This window comes from Sporothrix schenckii (genome assembly GCF_000961545.1).
Source record: "Sporothrix schenckii 1099-18 chromosome Unknown Cont44, whole genome shotgun sequence".
Classification (NCBI taxonomy): Eukaryota; Fungi; Ascomycota; class Sordariomycetes; order Ophiostomatales; family Ophiostomataceae; genus Sporothrix; species Sporothrix schenckii.
The window spans coordinates 4402881-4419520 of NW_015971145.1; the positions used below are offsets into that span (position 1 = coordinate 4402881).

Consider the following 16640-nt stretch of genomic DNA (forward strand, 5'->3'; position numbering starts at 1 on the left):
CACAGAAAGTGTATATGACCGGCCTAGCCCCTCGGCGACGACATGGTGCCGGACGACTCGGAGCCGGCATCCAGGTCGCGCACCCCACCGCCGCTGCCATTCTTGGATGCGGGCGGCGAAAGAGGCGTCGCCTTGCTGTTGATACCGCTGCCCAAGCTCCCACCACCGACGAGTTTGACCTTTTTGTTGCCTGGTATTGGGGGTACGGGGACCTTGGTGGTCTTCTTGGGGGGCGATGAGGTGGGTGTGGACGAGGCCGATGGAGGCCCTTCGACCAGCTTCTTCTTTTTCTTCAACTTGCCATTGGCCCCAAGTGAAAAAGCGCCCATCGTGGCACCGTTGCTCCTGCCCCCGTGGCCATTGGGTTTAAAGCTGCGACGAACATCGTCGTCGTCGTCGTCGTCGTCATCGCCGCTCAGACGCCCGCGGCCAAAATCGTCGTCGTCGACATAGTCACGATCGTGATCGCCATTGTCACCATTATCGCCGTCGTCACCGTCGTCTTCGTCGTCGTCGTCATCATCATAGTTGTCATCAATCTTGCGCTCAAAGCTGAGAGCCGAGCTCGGCTTGGCCTTTTGCTTCTTGACAGGGCCAGCAGCGGAGCCGGCAGGGGCAGGCGACCCAGGTGCATTCTTCATCTTGAGCGTCAACTTCTTGTTCAAGGCGGCAGACAGCCCCTGGCTCGACGAGACGGAGGGCGTGGCGCTGCCGGAGCCACCAGCTTGGGACGCAGCGGCGGAGACAGAAGCGGACGACTTGAACTTCTTTTTGGGCTTGGCGGTGCTCTGGCTGCCGCTGCCGCCCGCCATGTCAGATTCATCATAGTTTCCGCCGCCGTTGTCGTCGTCAAAGTCGTCGGCGTCGCGTTTCCGCGGACTGCCCTGAGAGCTGGGCATGGGGGTGCCCTTTTGACTCGAAGGCGGTGTATTGTCCGTCGCACCGTTGCCACCATTGGATATCTTGGCGGCAGCGGCCCGGCTCGCGTTGCGGCCGCTGTTACCAATGCACGAGCCCATGTGATTGTTCAGGCGTGACACAAGAATGCACCGCTTACACTTGCTGCAGGTGGCCGAAGGAAAGGACAGGACATTGGGTGGTCGTTGCTCGCCCGTGCCGTTGGCGCTCCCCGGTTTGCCGTCGTCGCCGTCAAAGCCGGTGGTGGCGGCGTGGATGGCGGCCGAGACCTTCTTGTCAAAGTCCTTCTTCTTCTTGCCGCGCCCGGGACCGGGCGCCACCCACATCTGGCCGTAAATATCACATCCGGGTTTGTCAATGTATGGATGCTTTTTGCAGTAGGTAACGTTGGGGTCGGGCTTGTGAGCGCCGCGGCCGTCGGTGGGGTACAGCAGACGTGGCAGATGGCAGCGCGGACAAAGAATGTCGGTAGTGGTTTTGAGAGGATTGGCCTTGAGGGTGACTTGGCCGCTCTCGTACAGGGCGGCGTCGGTCTCATGGTGGCCTTCGGATTTTGACTCGCCGGTGGCACCGGCTAGGTCCTGAGCGGCCTCAGCAGCCAGGGTTTCAACACGAATAGCAGCCGTGGCAGCACGGGCTTGCTTCTCGTCCCGATGGGTTTTCATAATCAGATCGTGTATCACGTTGTAGAGCAGGTCGTCGAGGATGGCGCTGGCCAGCTTGTCCATGCCGTTGCCATCGGTGGGGGCAGTGACGACACCGGCCCGGCCGGTGTCGTTTCCAGACATGGTGCCCGGTGGATTGTTGCCAGATCAAGAGGGAGCAGTCCAACTGGGCCACTCGCGAGAGCCTGTATTATTGTCGGTGGTATTTCTCAACTTGCATGAATAAACGTGGTCCTGCTATCGGCTGTTTGCGGTTTTGCTGTCGGACAAAGCAAAGGGGAGCTCGAGTCGGACAGTACGTCGAAGGCTGCGCGATAGTAGGAGGAGGGGGGTGTTCAGGTGGTGGTGTTGTGAGGATTTGCGGGAACGTTTCGGTTGTTACGCAGGTCGGAGGCTACGAACGAATTAGCCGGCGATGGGATTTGTGAGCAAATGGTGAGAAATCGGGCAACGGCAGTGGAGTGGCCGTTGACGGTGATGGAGCGGCAGGTATTTCCCCGAGTGCCGAATTGAGTGGGCAAAATAATAAACAACTGGCGTGTGACGATGGGTAGCTGTCGAGGTCAAGGTAACGATAGAGATGAGGATAAGGTTAAAGGGTCGAAGGTTGACGTCGAGATGGGCTAGGCAAAACCATTGCAGAAGCTACAGTCAAGATAGTTGCTCGTAGTGCAATCGGTTCGTGGACAAGGTTTTTCGGCGGGCCACAAAACGGCGAGAGTGGCCGGGTTTGGAGGCAAACGAGGTTGGTTCCGGTATGCTGTCGAGAATTTGCTAAAGGTGTGAATTCGTGAGATTTTGTGCGATCTTCGTGATGGGGGAATTTCGAGATCGGATATGGTGCGAAACAGGGACACGACAGGCAGGAATGCCCAAGCGCAGCAAGGGATGGTTCGACAGGGAAAGAGTGCTGGGGTGCTTTGGCCGGGCCTTGCGGCGGCACGGCCGAGGGGCCTAATGGTCTTTAGGCGTATCAATTTATCAGTTCTATTACAGTGGACAACAGGCCAGTAAAGGCCACTTTTGCGCCTGCGGAAACGACGTGGAAGCACGGTTCAGTAGCCCCTGAAACAGCAAATTCAGCAGAGTCTGGCAGTGGCAAGGCCCACATATACGCCGCCGCAGACCACTAAGCTGCAGGCACGACCTTCAACTTAGTTCCGACGTAAATGTATAGAGACTGAGAATGGTCTGAAATGAATCTATGAAGAAATATGTTTGTAAGCTATATGACACTTTTGTCGATGTGCATCGACTCTAGGTAGGTCATGTTGCTCTATCCAGCACATTTCCTGCTACATCTCTACAGCAAAAGAGACATGAACTCATATCTTCGGCTCCGTATCATTAAAGTTGTTTTTCGGCTCATGTCCAAGACTTTTTTTTTTAAAAAAAAAAAAAAATAGTCCCTTTCTACGGGCATATTCCTTGATCATGTCTTCCTTTACCGAAAGGGGCGCTAGGGATTAGGGGGCAAGGCACGGGCGCAAAAGCTTTGGCGCGACGTGGTTCACATGTTTCTTGCCCCATACGAGAAATTACAGTGGGCATGCAGGCGCTAGCATATGTCATCCACGAGGAAGAGCTTCTCATCTGCAGGTGCAGCTGCCAGTCTACACACAGACATGTGGTTGACAACACGATACGCCGTGCGCACCGACACACAACCGTAGTTAGTATCATACACTGTCCTGTGGGCCACGGCCAGAGTTGTCATTGCGTCTTAGCAGACAGCCTCAGCTTCCTGAACAGCAGATGTGTTAATTACGGAGTAGGTTTCAAAACAACACTTGAGGAGCCCGCGTTATGTCGTTACGTTGTCTACCGAATAGTAAAATACTTCGTATGGTCGTGTGAGTGCCATTGGTGGCAAAAGACGCTGCACAACTTGCACAACTGTAACTGAACGTGCAAGAGACTTGTCGCGTGTCGCCTTTCTCCCAAAATAGAAAATGCAAGGTGCGATTCTCAACGTGAAAAGCGGTCACGTGAGCACTTGGCATACATCTTGGATCAAAAGCGCTGAGAGCGGAGGACAACGAAGGAAGACGAAAGCTGAAAGGTGATGAAAAGATGCAACGAGAATAGCAAAGCCCAAAATAATAGATTTCAGCAAGAACTTATCTGGACACGGTACAGTTATGCTATCCTCGTGCCGTCCATATGGCATAGCAATCATCGCTGGAGATGCTCTGCGCCTGCTGTGAGGCTCTAAGGGTGCCTTCCCAAGATGTCGTAATCGCCCAACTAAGCAATCGCGCTTCCATTTTATGTCGTATTGCCAATTGAGATTGTTCAACGACTGGTTGACGTACGAGGGCAGTGACACGTTACAAAGGTGTTTTGGCCGTGGCTGCCAGTCAGTAGCGCCGGTCTATTAATTGAATGTCTCCAGTTACGACATGTTATTAGTCCGGCTGTGGTTGGCTGACTGTAGTACAAGAATCAGAAGGTGCGATTGAAATAGGTGCTGAATTAGCCAAAGGTCGCCAGGCCTAGACCACCCAAATGCCAGCCCATTTAGCACGTCGCGTTACCGAAACACGCTCCCACTCTGCCATCCCACGTATTTCAATTAGTAGGCGATCTAGTGCCACCAATGTCGACAGCCTCGAAAACCCCACGTCGCGATAATTGACAACAGTGTTTGTTTACCGCTTGGGCATGACCTTTGTGTGAAGCCTCTTTTTTTCCCTTTGCTGCCTCTCACCTTTATATACTCCCATTCAGCTTCATCTCCGCCGCACCCCCACCATGCCGCCGAACCAGCGCTCCATCCTCTCCTTTTTTGGCTCGTCCTCCTCAAATGAGCTTCCCAAACCTCAGCCTCAAGCTCAACCACAGCTCCAGCCCACGCCAGCCTCTTCACATTCACTACCGCAGCCCCAGTTCCAGCCGAGGCCACCACCTCCGAGCTCCAGTCGTTTTGTTCCGCCGCCCTCCGCACGAAATGGCAATGGCTACACCCCACCGCCCAACATGGCCGCCATGCGTTCCGGCGGCAGCCCCGAGCACCAAGTGAAGCTGGCCCCCATTACCCCGGCCTATGGCCGCAGTATCCTCCAAAACGCGGGGGCTACCGACCTCGGCGATGGAAACATTGGCTTCGCCTCCTCCTATCCCTCCAACAAAATCGTCTTCCCCCGCGATATCCACATACCCGACCTCGTCAGCGTCAACGCCATCCTGCTGCCCGTGCGTTACCCGGACTCCTTTTACAAGTTCGTCACTGACACCTCGCGGCTGGCGTCGCTCTTCAACCGCATCGTTCTCGGCGACGATGGGAAAGTGGTGGGTGGCATCGTGTGCCTGCTGGAGCCCAGCCCGTTCGCCAAAGGACGCGACGCTGCTGCAACCGGCGCCTCTACCGGCCTCGCCGTCTACGTGCGGTCACTCGGCCTGCTCTCGCCCTACCGCGGCCGCGGACTCATGACTGCTGCCATGGACAGCATTGTTGCCACCGCCCAGGCCCTCAACCAGCGCGCCGCCGTTCCGGGCGGCCCGCTGGCCTCGACAGGGCCTGTCCAATCCGTCTTTGCCCATGTCTGGACTGAGCACGACGACGCCGTGGCCTGGTACGCCGCGCGAAAGTTCGTCCGCGAGGGCGACGCGCCCATCGAGAACTACTACTTTGCTCTGCGGCCGGCCACTGCCTGGCTCGTGCGGCGGGACGTGCCGGATACTGCCACCTCCGGCGACGTGTCGGGCGATGCCTCCGTGGCCCAGCTCGTGCGCGAGTCCACACAGCGCGCAAAGATAGCAGCGTCTGCCGCTCAGGCCACCCCTCCTCCACCCCAGCCACCGCTTCCTCCTCCAAACGGTCGCTCGCAGTCCTACCAGAACAGCCGCCCCGAGACCGAGTGGAACGACCTGCCGGCCGACATGATGGGATCGGGGCCGTCCACGAATGCATCAACCTCGGCTTCCGTTGCTTCGTCGCGCAACCCGTCGCGGAAAGTGTCGCAAAACAACCTGGCCGATAGAACGACGGCGTCAACAACAACTACCGCCGCCGCCGAAAACGGTGACAGCCTACTGCCGTCTGGCACGTCTGCACTGCTGGCCCCACCGCCTGCCAGTGGGTCACAAGCGTCCTCAAGAAGCAGCAGCTCAACTGGGCGAAAGAAGCGCGAACGGGCCTATCCAGCAGCGATGTTCCAGTAGGAGAGGAGAGACGAACAGGAGAATGGATACTAGTCTGGCGTTCGGATCCAAATTTGACTTGGGAGACAATGAACAATATGTACGGAGTACAACGCATCGACATCTTTTTCCGTACAACGCATCGACATCTTTTTGAGGTGGTCCATCTGAAGCCCAAAAGCTATAGACAACACAACATATACACTTAATACTTTGGAAGAACAGGTGGTAATGTGGTGGTGATGAACGAAAGAATGAAATGATGAACTTATATACTGTCATGGCGATGTGGATGTAAGCAACAACGACTTAAATAAAAATAAAAAATAGTATGGCCGCAATAAAAATGCTCCTGCTAATAAAAACCGACTCCTTTGTTGTCTCCTCTAAACATGGTGCCTTTTTTGTTTTCGTCAACCCAAGATTATGCGTCAATGGCCTCCTCGTTGGGTGTGGTCAACTCGGGCGCCTCGTTGACCGCCGACAGCTGCCGTCCCGAGTTCTGCAGGAGTGCCTCGTCGCGCACTTGCTTCAGCGACTCCGCCGCCGTCGGCTGCTTCTTCTCCATCGACGCCGCTACCAGCGCAATCAGCGCCGCACCCACGCCGGATCCGTCCTTGGCAATTCCAATCCGGATCCGCTCAGCGCCCTTCTCGCCAATCCCATCAATCACCTTGAGCGCATCGTAGATCATCGTGCGGAAGTGCGGGTAGTGCTCGACCAGGCTGCCGTCCACGCCAATGTCAATCGGCTCACCACCGTAAGTAGGATCCGCCAGTAGGCCCGACTGCAGCACAATACCACCCACCGCCACCGCCGAAAGCCGCGCCGCACGACGGCCGATTGCATCCGCAATCGCCTTAACCGCCTGCGCATCCTCCATGGATGGCGAGTACACGTCCAGTTGCGCATCGAGCTCCTGTCGAAGCGTGCCCAGGTCCGGCGTGTTGTCCAGCGCCGCCACCGACATGATCGCACTGTCCAGGCCCCACTTCTTAAAGATGCCCGAATCGGGTGCGATGGTTGTCGTCGACTTCCAATCGTTATGGTTCGAATTGTCGTCGTGGAACAGCTGCACCGACTTATCTTGAAGCAATGACACAAGCACAATGCGAAGGATCTCACCCAGGAACATGCCCGACACGCGCTTCTCGAACATCTGGATGCCAGGATTGACGCTCTCGGAGTCGAGCTTAATGTCAAACGTAGTATTGGGGAGCACATTTAACTGGTTGTCAAACGAACCCCACTCCGTGTTGAGCACCATCTCGCCCGTCGACTCGTCGTATTCGCCCTCCAGCTTCTTCTTGATTTTGCTGAGCTTCTCAATGTACGCGCCGTTCGTGCCCGTGCCGAAGATGGCGCCCAAAAGAGCGCCCGTCTTTCCGGGGCTGGTGTAGGAACGCGCCATGAGCGTGCCCACGGTGTCGTTGACGAGAGCGGCCACCTTTACGGGCAGGTGCAGGAGATCAATCTCCTCCTGTAGAAGAGCGCAAACATCCTTACCAATGGCGTCGGGAATGTCGAAGCCTTTGGTCCATCGAATCAGGAAGCCCTTGTTAATGCCTACTTGCTCAACGGGGAAGCTGAATGTAAAGCCAAGGCGGAAGATGTGCTCGTCGCGGTAGCCCTCAGGGTTGCTCATTGTCTCGCGGCGGCGAACATGATGCTCGTAGTGGTCGTAGTGGTGCTCCTTGATGAAGCTGTCAATGTGCTGCGCAATGAACCGGAACAGCTCCTTGGCTGTCTTCGCCACCATCAATTCCTTTGGGACGGCAGCTTTGCTATATGTAAGGCTAAACGAATTGTCGCCATTGAGGCGAACCGAGCAGACGCGCAAGTTCGTGCCTCCCAGATCCACAGCTAGGTACAAGCCCTGGAGCATTGTTAGCATGCATGCATGCACGACATATGTCGGTACGATGACCCGCTTTCACGGCGCATTCGGCTGTGTTCAGGTCGTTCCACGACCCATTATATTTGCTCACCTTTTCTGTGCCATTGGGGACAGCCGTAACATAGGTCGGGATCTGGCTCATGCTGGTGCCGGACTTCTCCAATCCTTCGTCTACAAGCAAAACGACGATCAGCAACTTGTCGATCATGAAGTCGGCGGGGGCCCAAGCCTCAATTGAGCTCCGTTGCTCTGTTTGGGACAATGATGCATACCAATCTGGCGGAGGAACTCCTTGACGCCAATGTTGACATCAGTATCCGAATACTCGAATTGCGCAACAATGCGCTTTGTCTCGGCCGCGAGCGCCATGTTGAGCGGGACGGAGACTGGGGGGGTTGTTGGGAAGGGATGGTTTGCGCAGACGAGAGCTGCTTCCTCGACAGGCGGCGAGAAAACAGGTCCAGGTCTGGGAAAGGGAGAGTAGTAGTAGATACTGGTGTCGCGAAGGAGGAATTGGAGAATCTGCAGAGCCGAAGTTTGTTTTCTGGTTAGAGGAGCCGGTGACGTCGGTGCAAGAAAAATACAAAGGTGGGGTTTTGTGCTGAGATCGTGAGGTTGGTTGCAAGGAAACAAAAGGCAAATAAGATGGGAAGAAGGTGCGAAACAAAGAGACAAAAGCCAAGACGCGAAAGGAGGGTACGAGGAGAGGCAGCGATGGGCTTTAAGTCAAACCATGCCAACGTCCACGTCAGTAAGGTTTGGAGCAGAGCTTCCGTATATTTGGGAAGAGGGTGTGGGAAGGCCAGGCCATGAGGACAATCTTCAGAGGCTAAAAGAGGTCAACAAAAGACCATGCATCGCAGGGAACATATTGCGGGGTCGCCAGTGTGCCCCACGAGCGATGAAAAACACTAATACCAAGCACACCCACGCAGGAACAGGCCACTAAGGGACAAAGCTCGGAGGCAAAAAGAAAGACACAGAGGCCAAAAGGGGAAAGACAGAAAAAGAAAGACAAAAGGACGCAGACCACTCAAACGCCCCCGCAGAAGAGCTACAGGTACAATGACAGGCCCCAAATAAGAGCAGAAAAGGTACTTACTAAGACAGAAACGACAGAAACGATAGACAACACATGGAGAACAGAAAAAGGAAGGCAGGCCGACACGGGTTGCAGGCGGGCCGACTTGGCTTTAACAGATGTAGGTGTGGATGTGCGCGATTTGTTCTGTGGACCGTGGTTTAGTAGGGGACGAGGATGTCGGTTCTGCAGCGCGTTGTGAATGCGAACGTCGTGTAGCAGCGTCGCGTGCGGTGCGGGTGGCTGCTGTGGTATCATACGGCCGTCCTGCGGTGTGAGAACTGATTCGCCCTGTTGACCTTCTTCTTGGTTATCGTCGTTGTCGTGGCCGGGAGCATAGTCAGCGGCGCGCCACGATGCGCCGCTGGGCCTTTTTATGCGCGACAGCTTTACGACGTGTAATGCCCCGTCTGGACGCGGACCGCTGCGCCCGACTATCCGTCACTCCTGCGGGCTCAGACTCGAGTATCGTGGGCAGGCGACAACTCGCGGATATGAGGTCATCGGTATGGTGCCTCGACAATCACAGGAACGCGACCCGCTCTCTGGCGGAAGTGCAGGGCACGCGGACCACAAAAGGACAAAAAGAAAACGAGGAGAAAGAAAAAGAAAAGAATTCACCACGAAGGCGACCAAAAGAGCAGCGCCCCGGACCCCACGGAGTATGCTGGCACCAGATACGAAGCTCGAGCCAAAATAAAAGGCCCGGGCAAAGCTTCGGATTCTGTGTTAGCTTGTGGGTTTTCTCCTCCATATCAATGTTTAACAACGCAGCTCCCACTTTTGTCTGATTTTAGTGGGGAAATACACGAGGGAAAGGGGGAATTGGTGGAATGATGGACAGAGCCTTTCTGGCTTCGGTGCTACATTTGCGGCCATGCAACAACTTCGCCAGGAGCTCAAAAGGGATGTAGAACTCACATTAGGCCTGCAACTTCGCGTGTAAGTCGTCTCTCGTGTCACTGAAGTTTAAGACGCACTTCGGAATTGCGATATTCCTTCCTCTTTCACTTCACAATCCAGGACAAACCCAAGTGGCAAATGAAGCCTATGCTCTGGTTGGTACAAGATGACAGTGGGACACCGTATAATAAGAGCGAGAAAGGGGCCGAAAGCCGCCGAGTCCAGGAGTGCAGGCCGCTGTTAGAAACAAGTAATCCGTCGCAGAATCGCCGAAGAAGAAGCCGCGTCACAAACGATCAGGGACGAAAAGCGTCAGGGCAGCAAAAATAAGATCGCAATCGTCGTCAGCGATGAAATTATGGGGTCTGGGCGGCCTGGGGTGCCGTTTGTGCCGCGGCGTCGCTGCCAGCGAAGGATGGGGAGGAAATATATATCACAAAAGGGCCAGAGGGCATGAAACAAAAAGATAACACACGAAGGAGATATGATATCGGGCGAGGCTGGTTTCCCAAGACTGCGATATCGCAGTGGTTGGCCGGTGAAGAATGAAAGTAGTGTCCGATGTTCAGAAGGATCACGGAGCACGGCGTAGTATGGCGAAGGAAACCGACGAAAGGCGGATGCAAGAATGGGGAACACAAGCTGGCAAAGTCGCGATGCAAAACGGGAAAATCAGCCGAGAAATAGAAGCACGGGAGGAAATGAGAGAAGAGAGAGAAAGAAGGCGGTCAAAAGAGATAATCCGTTTCAACGAAACAGTCAGTGATAAGAAGGAAAGAGAAGGCGGGATGGAGATCTGGAAAGTGCAACCAAGAACGGTAGAAAGGGGCAGGAGGGGCCAAGTAGAGTGTAAAATGCACCTGTTTCGGGTGGACATGGCCCCTCACGATCGCCGCCAAAAGGGGCAAGGCAAGAGCAAAACCAGGTCAGGAAGGAAGGAATGGCAGCTGCGATGGTCTCTTCCTGCCCCATCCTACAGCCGCGTCATTCTTTCCAACAAGTCAGGACAATTATGCAGAAAGGGGCAGGAACGAGGGGCAGATAGGCAAAGAGCAATTCTTGTTCGCGACTGCCTTGTTGTTGACCAGCGGCACCCGAGGTTTTGAAACTGCGCTTCCAATTGCCATATCTTATGAATATTGCCCGGTTTCTTCTTTTCCACATGCAAATCCACGCTTTTTTATATCTTTATATCAGTACCAACATATTATTGCATGTATTGCATCCCCATGCCGGCCTACCCCAGACAATGCCGTCGAGACCAAAGCTATTTTAACGGGAGCAGCCGTGGCGAGGGGTCCCTTTGTGTCCGTATAACAAGAAGGACCTCGGCACAGACAGAGTAACTTTTTTTGGCCAAATCCGGTGCATAATGACGTGGTACAGAAGCAACGGAAGACAGCCTTGTCGAAAGCCACTCGTGGAGGCTGAAATTGAAAGCCACAGTCAAACGCATACCCATTAAAACCTCTCTTGTCTTGAAGACCCCACGGCCCAAATCACACCCACGGCCGTTGATCAGCCTTGACTGTGAGCATGGCGAGGGTGTGGCCTGGCTGGAGGTGTTTGGTCAAATTCAACTCTCAAAGACAAGATGTTGTCTCACTTGATTGGGCAATCGTACGGGAACACCAAGTACAGACGCTCGGCCTGCTGTAGGGAAGACGTACAAAGTCGCGAGAGGATTCGATGAGAAAAGGTAAAGCGCAAGGTAAAGAGATCGGCACCTTCCACGACAGGCTCGAGAGCTACAAAAAAAAAAAAAGATGACGACACTCGAAAACATCAGGCTACTATCGACGATGGCTGCCGATCCTGGTCAAATGTGACAAGGAAGTTCCGGAAAAAAAACACACGACAGAGCTACGTTGACACTCGATGTCCGCCAGCCAAAGATCAAAGGTTGCACTGCGGGGGGAGGTGCAGCATAATGGACACAATGTAGACTTGAGGCTGAGCAGCGCAGGCTGATTGGTGTTGTTTTTCTAAGTAGACGCTAAAATGACAGCCCTGGAAAACGAGGCAGACCGTCGTGGCGGAGCCGACGTTCTCCATCTGTGGCACGGAGCGCGTCGGCTGGACGGTGGTCGGATGGCCTGACAAACAACAAATACGCAGAACTGAAGCGAAGCCAAGACTTTGTGTGATGGATTGGGAAGTATGCAGAGGAACGGTTGCAGGCAACCTGCAGCATGAATGTAGCAGAATGGTTGCTTCTGGAAAGTACTGCGAGGAACGCTGTGCGCAGGTGTCGATGAATTGTCAGGACTGTTAAGCAGCAAACAGTCGACGTGGAAGGCTCAGAGCGACGTTAAATTCCCGACTGTTCGTCACCGAAATCATGCACGAAGCTTTGCAAGGCTGCGATATGACACAGGGCAGTAAGTGTCCCAGAAACAGGAGGCGAAACGGTCTGGCAAGTAACACCCAATTACGACCACAGTAGCGCGAACATGGTAAGTCGCCATGGCAAACTAGGAAAGTCCTAGGACTACTGGCCAAAGTCCTACGAGAAACGACTAACCAAAGCCTTCATACGGAATCCGAAAACAGACGTAACGGAAGAGGACTCAAAACGGCCACATCCTTCTACGGAAAACTGTTATCTTTTTATTTTCCTAGCTCTTTCTCAAACTTTCCGATCAATACGACACAGTCGACATGCCCCAATGTCAGCCTCACTACCTTGCCAAACTTAGCAAATGGCAAGCAAGAGCCCCGCAAAAAGCGGCTGAGGGCCTAGTGGGGCAGTCCAAAACGGAGCACCAGCGTGGGGAGGCGAAGCACAGTTTTAGCGACATGGCAGTGACCGTCCTCAACAGCTTCCGTTTGTCTGCACGCCGTAGTTTTCACAATTAATAACTCTGTACATGTTGGTTCGCCGTGTGTTTGGGGCATGAAACGAAACAACCAACAGACGCCTTCTTCGGGCCCCGACGGTGATACGTCCGGATCAGGATAGTTCTCCCCTTCTTCGGCTTCGTGCTTTGGTCATTGCCTCGCTAGACAAAGACTTGTTGAATCAAAATGTACGACGACGTATCTAATGCTCCTGCTCCTCGATCCAGAGTAAGGGGGCCTGGTGGACGGTTCCAGTCCCCTCTAATCAGGGGCTGATGTCCTTAATTGCCTCGCGTTACCTTTCTGAAGCCGTCAGTAGAATCGTAACGGCCGGCTTCAGCCTTACCTCTGAGTCGATGTTGTGAGACCAACCTGGCCGTTTTGACTACTTGCAGGGGACCTGCTTACCCCCTGGTGAGCCCCGCCGTCAGCGTACAACCAACAATTGGCGGTTGGGCTTGGCCCCTCTCCCCTCCTTGCTTGTCTTGCACTCGTTCCTTCCCTGGAGCTGTCCTTTCGCAGTAATTAACCTGTTCCTGTTCCTGGATCTATTTTCCTGTCGCTCCTTCTCTTCAGAAAGTAGAATATTGCTTCAGCCTCGACCAAGGAAGGAGACATGGAACAGTCAGACAGAAACCGGACAGGACGCAAGCCCAGAACGTGCCGAAATAACCCCATGTTTGTATCGTGTAATAGCCATCCCCGTACCGCGGGTTGGACAAAACACCAAGGGAAGGAACATCACGCAGCTAGCAGGCGCCATCGCTGCCCAGCCGACGCAATAGTCCTAATTTCTTACGCCCAGGAACCGCCTTCCTGTCTTTCAGTTCTGGCGTTCCTGCCTCCCCACTCTTCTTCGCGGTCTCGTATATGCACTCTCTGACCTGATTTGCTGGCCCCGCTCTCACTTTCTCAGTCTCGTCAACTTGTATCATTCATTGTCTTCACCGTTTCCCACTTCCCATGCCCACCCAACAGCGCCATTCTCCATCCGTTCCGAACACTTGCGCGCACTTCGTTTGATCCCTGCAACTGCTGAGAAACGCCTCTTTTCTCGCTGCTCTTCGCAACTGGCTCACCGTTGTCCCTCGCGCTGAGGCACCGCTCTCCCTGCTGCCCTACGTCTCTGCATTGCCGTTTCTTTGGGCTCAATCCCTCCCCGTTCTCCGTTTTCTGGGACAAACCTTCAGAGTATTTTCCCTACCTTCGCCTTTCAATGCCCTACCCGCACCCCCGCCACACCTCTCTCTTTCTTCCCTTTTCTCCCTCTCCAGCCAAAGTTCTTATTTCTTCCCTTCCCTCCCCCTCCCCCAGTCTTCCTTATGAGTTCGCTGAACACCCGACTGAAAGCCTTTGGTTTTGGCAAACGCAAATCCACCGCCAGCATTCAAGGCCCTCCGCCCACAAACCAACAACAGCCCGTCTACGGCATCTCGGCCGCCCCGCCCCAGATCCCCCAGCAGTTTCCCTCTCCCTCTCCCCATCCCACTCCCCCGCCTGGCCAGCAACAGCCGCTCCAGCCTCATCCACCTCCCCCTTCGCAGACGCCTCAGCTCCAGACGCTGCATCAACAACCTCCTCTGGGTCCGCCGCAACAACCGCCTCAGCAGCCGCCGCCTCAGCCGTCTCCTGCTGACCTTCAAGGACCTCTTCCGCCAGTCCCCCCGCCTACGTCTGCCTCGCCGCCCGCCGCCCATATCGGCGCGCCCATCTCCACTACGAGTCCTGTTCCAGGACAACCTTCGTCTGCCTTCACGCCGCCGCCCGTTGGTGCTCCGCAGCAGCCGCAGCAACAGCAGCAGCAGCAGCAGCCGCCGCCGTTCGGACTCACTCCTCTGGGCATCCAGCAGCCCGTCATCATGAACCCCAACGTCCCTGGAGCGCCTCGCCCGCCCAGCTACACTGCCGGATACCCTCCTGCTGGTGCTCCTGTCCCCGGCGGTCCTCCCCGCGCCCCTCCCTCCCAGATGGCAGGTGGCCCTCCTCCCATCAACACCGGCGCCCCTGTGCCCGGCTACCCGCCACAAATGCAGATTCCTGGCGGCCCCCCGGCCATGGGCGGGCCCCCGGGCTACAACGGAGCCCCGCAACCCCAGGGCTACGCCCAGGTCCCCCCGCAACCGCAGCCGGTTGCGGCCGGGTACGGCCGTCCTGCGGCCGAAGTCGAGGGCAGCAGCCGGAGTAAGGCTCAGCTGATTGTCGGTATTGACTTTGTATGTGGCCCTCTCTTGTCTTCAGTTTGTGCATGGAGTATGTGACGTATCCACGGGGGGGCTTTGGCTAACACACTTAGGGTACCACGTTTTCGGGTGTTGCTTTTGCCTTTGCTACCAACAACGAGGCGAAGGAGGATATTATCACAGAATGGCCCGGTGCTGGTTCCTACACGAAGCAAAAGGTGAGAAACACCTCGTCCAAAGGCCCACGCACGACTCCGTAGACAACCAAGAAAATTATTGCTAACAAGCAATCGCTTTCTATAGATCCCCACAGTTCTGTACTATGATCAGTACCAAAAGGTTGTCGGCTGGGGTCCCGATATCGCTGATGCCCTCGCGCCCACGGGTTACCCCAAGGCGGGTGTGCAGAAGGTCGAGTGGTTCAAGTTGCAGCTGATGCTGTCCGGCAACACATACATCGACCCCATCAACCTGCCGCCTCTGCCGCCAGGCAAGTCTGAGATCGACGTCGCTGCCGACTACCTCTTCAAGCTGCGCCAGGCCATGCGCGCCGCGCTGCAGAAGACGCTCGGTGAAGTGTTCAACCGTGAGGAGCGCAACATTCGCTATTACCTCACCGTACCCGCCATTTGGAACGACGCTGGCAAGGCCGCTACCCGTGCCGCCGCCATCCAGGCCGGTTTCCTGCGCGACGAGAACGACAACCGCCTGACTCTGGTGTCCGAGCCCGAGGCCGCCGCCCTCTTCTGTTCCAAGACGGGTCTGCTGAAGCTCAAGGTACACGACGCCCTCCTGATTGTGGATTGTGGCGGTGGTACTGTCGATTTGATCGCCTACGAGGTCGAGGAGGAGAATCCCTTCACGGTCGCCGAGTGCACGGCTGGTTCCGGAGACTCGTGCGGTTCGACCGCCCTGAACCGGAATTTCAGCAACATTCTGCGCACCAAGATCCGCAAGATGAAGCTGCCCGACGGCTCCAAGATGGCTGGCCGTGTGTACGCCAAGTGCATCATGGACTTTGAGAACCGTATCAAGGCCGATTTCCGTAACAACGGGCAGAAGTGGGCTGTCGACGTCGGTATCGAGGCCGAGTTCCCCGAGGCCGGCATCGAAGAGGGCTACATGACCTTCACGAACGAGGAGATTCTGCAATGTTTCGAGCCGGTTGTCAACCGCATTCTCGAGCTGGTGCGCAATCAGATCATTGCCATCCAGGCCCAGAACCGCACGCTGCAGAACATCCTGGTTGTCGGAGGTTTCGGTGCCTCCGAGTTCCTCTTCCAGCAGATCAAGTTGCACGTCCCTCCCCAGTTCCAGTCCAAGGTCGTGCGTCCCATGGACTCTGTGGCTGCCATTGTCAAGGGTGCCGTTACTGCAGGTATCACCGAACGCATCATCACTCACCGTATCGCTCGTCGCCACTACCTCATGGCCACGCTCCAGCCCTTCAAGGAGGGCTACCACCCAGAGGCGTACCGTGTGCCGTCGCTCGACGGAAAAGATCGCTGCAAGTTCACGCGCCAGATTTTCGTGCAGAAGGGCCAGAAGGTCAAGATTGGCGAGCCCGTCAAGGTGTCTTTCTTCCGGCAGGTCGCCCCGGGCGCCACGCTCATGTACGAGGACATTTTGTACGCCTGCGACGATGATGTCTGCCCGGAGTACACCAAGGACCCAAGTACGTATTGTCCCTTTCCATTCGATCGATTCGAGTCCTTCTGTCGTGTCTGTACAATGCTAACCGTTCCCAGGAATCAAGGAAGTCGTCACCCTTACCTCCGACCTGTCGCGCAAAAACCTGGAGAAAGACTTTGAACGCATGGACACGCCACAGGGCACGTTCTACCGCGTGTACTTTGACATTTACCTGACTCTCGACGGCTCTGAATTCAGTGCCGAGCTGGTGTGCCAAGGCGAGGTTATGGGCCGCTGCCGCGCGCGCTTCCGGTAATCGACTCTTGTGTTCTTGAGGGTTTCAATATTAATTCTTTCCCATCTTTAAACTTTCTCATGAA

General features: G+C 55.4%; 4 protein-coding genes across 4 annotated transcripts; 2 read left to right on the top strand and 2 right to left on the bottom strand.

Annotated features, from left to right (window-relative positions):
• Positions 1–23: 23 nt before the first annotated feature.
• Positions 24–1706, bottom strand: SPSK_09016 (transcriptional activator; the record flags this gene model as incomplete). The annotated part of the gene is made up of 1 exon (XM_016735597.1): positions 24–1706. One exon carries the CDS (start codon positions 1704–1706, stop codon positions 24–26), a length of 1683 nt encoding a protein of 560 aa, XP_016588149.1.
• A 2631-nt stretch (positions 1707–4337) lies between these two features.
• On the top strand, positions 4338–5747 carry SPSK_09217 (uncharacterized protein; the record flags this gene model as incomplete). The annotated part of the gene is made up of 1 exon (XM_016735793.1): positions 4338–5747. The coding sequence occupies one exon, from the start codon at positions 4338–4340 to the stop codon at positions 5745–5747; it is 1410 nt and encodes a 469-aa protein (XP_016588150.1).
• Positions 5748–6150: 403 nt separating this feature from the next.
• On the bottom strand, positions 6151–7992 carry SPSK_08897 (hexokinase; the record flags this gene model as incomplete). Its single annotated transcript, XM_016735483.1, has 3 exons — positions 6151–7602; positions 7715–7872; positions 7896–7992. The coding sequence occupies 3 exons, from the start codon at positions 7990–7992 to the stop codon at positions 6151–6153; spliced, it is 1707 nt and encodes a 568-aa protein (XP_016588151.1).
• Positions 7993–13770: 5778 nt separating this feature from the next.
• SPSK_08499 (uncharacterized protein) lies at positions 13771–16576 on the top strand (the record flags this gene model as incomplete). The annotated part of the gene is made up of 4 exons (XM_016735094.1): positions 13771–14661; positions 14742–14846; positions 14932–16303; positions 16377–16576. 4 exons carry the CDS (start codon positions 13771–13773, stop codon positions 16574–16576), a joined length of 2568 nt encoding a protein of 855 aa, XP_016588152.1.
• Between the last annotated feature and the right edge of the window lie 64 nt (positions 16577–16640).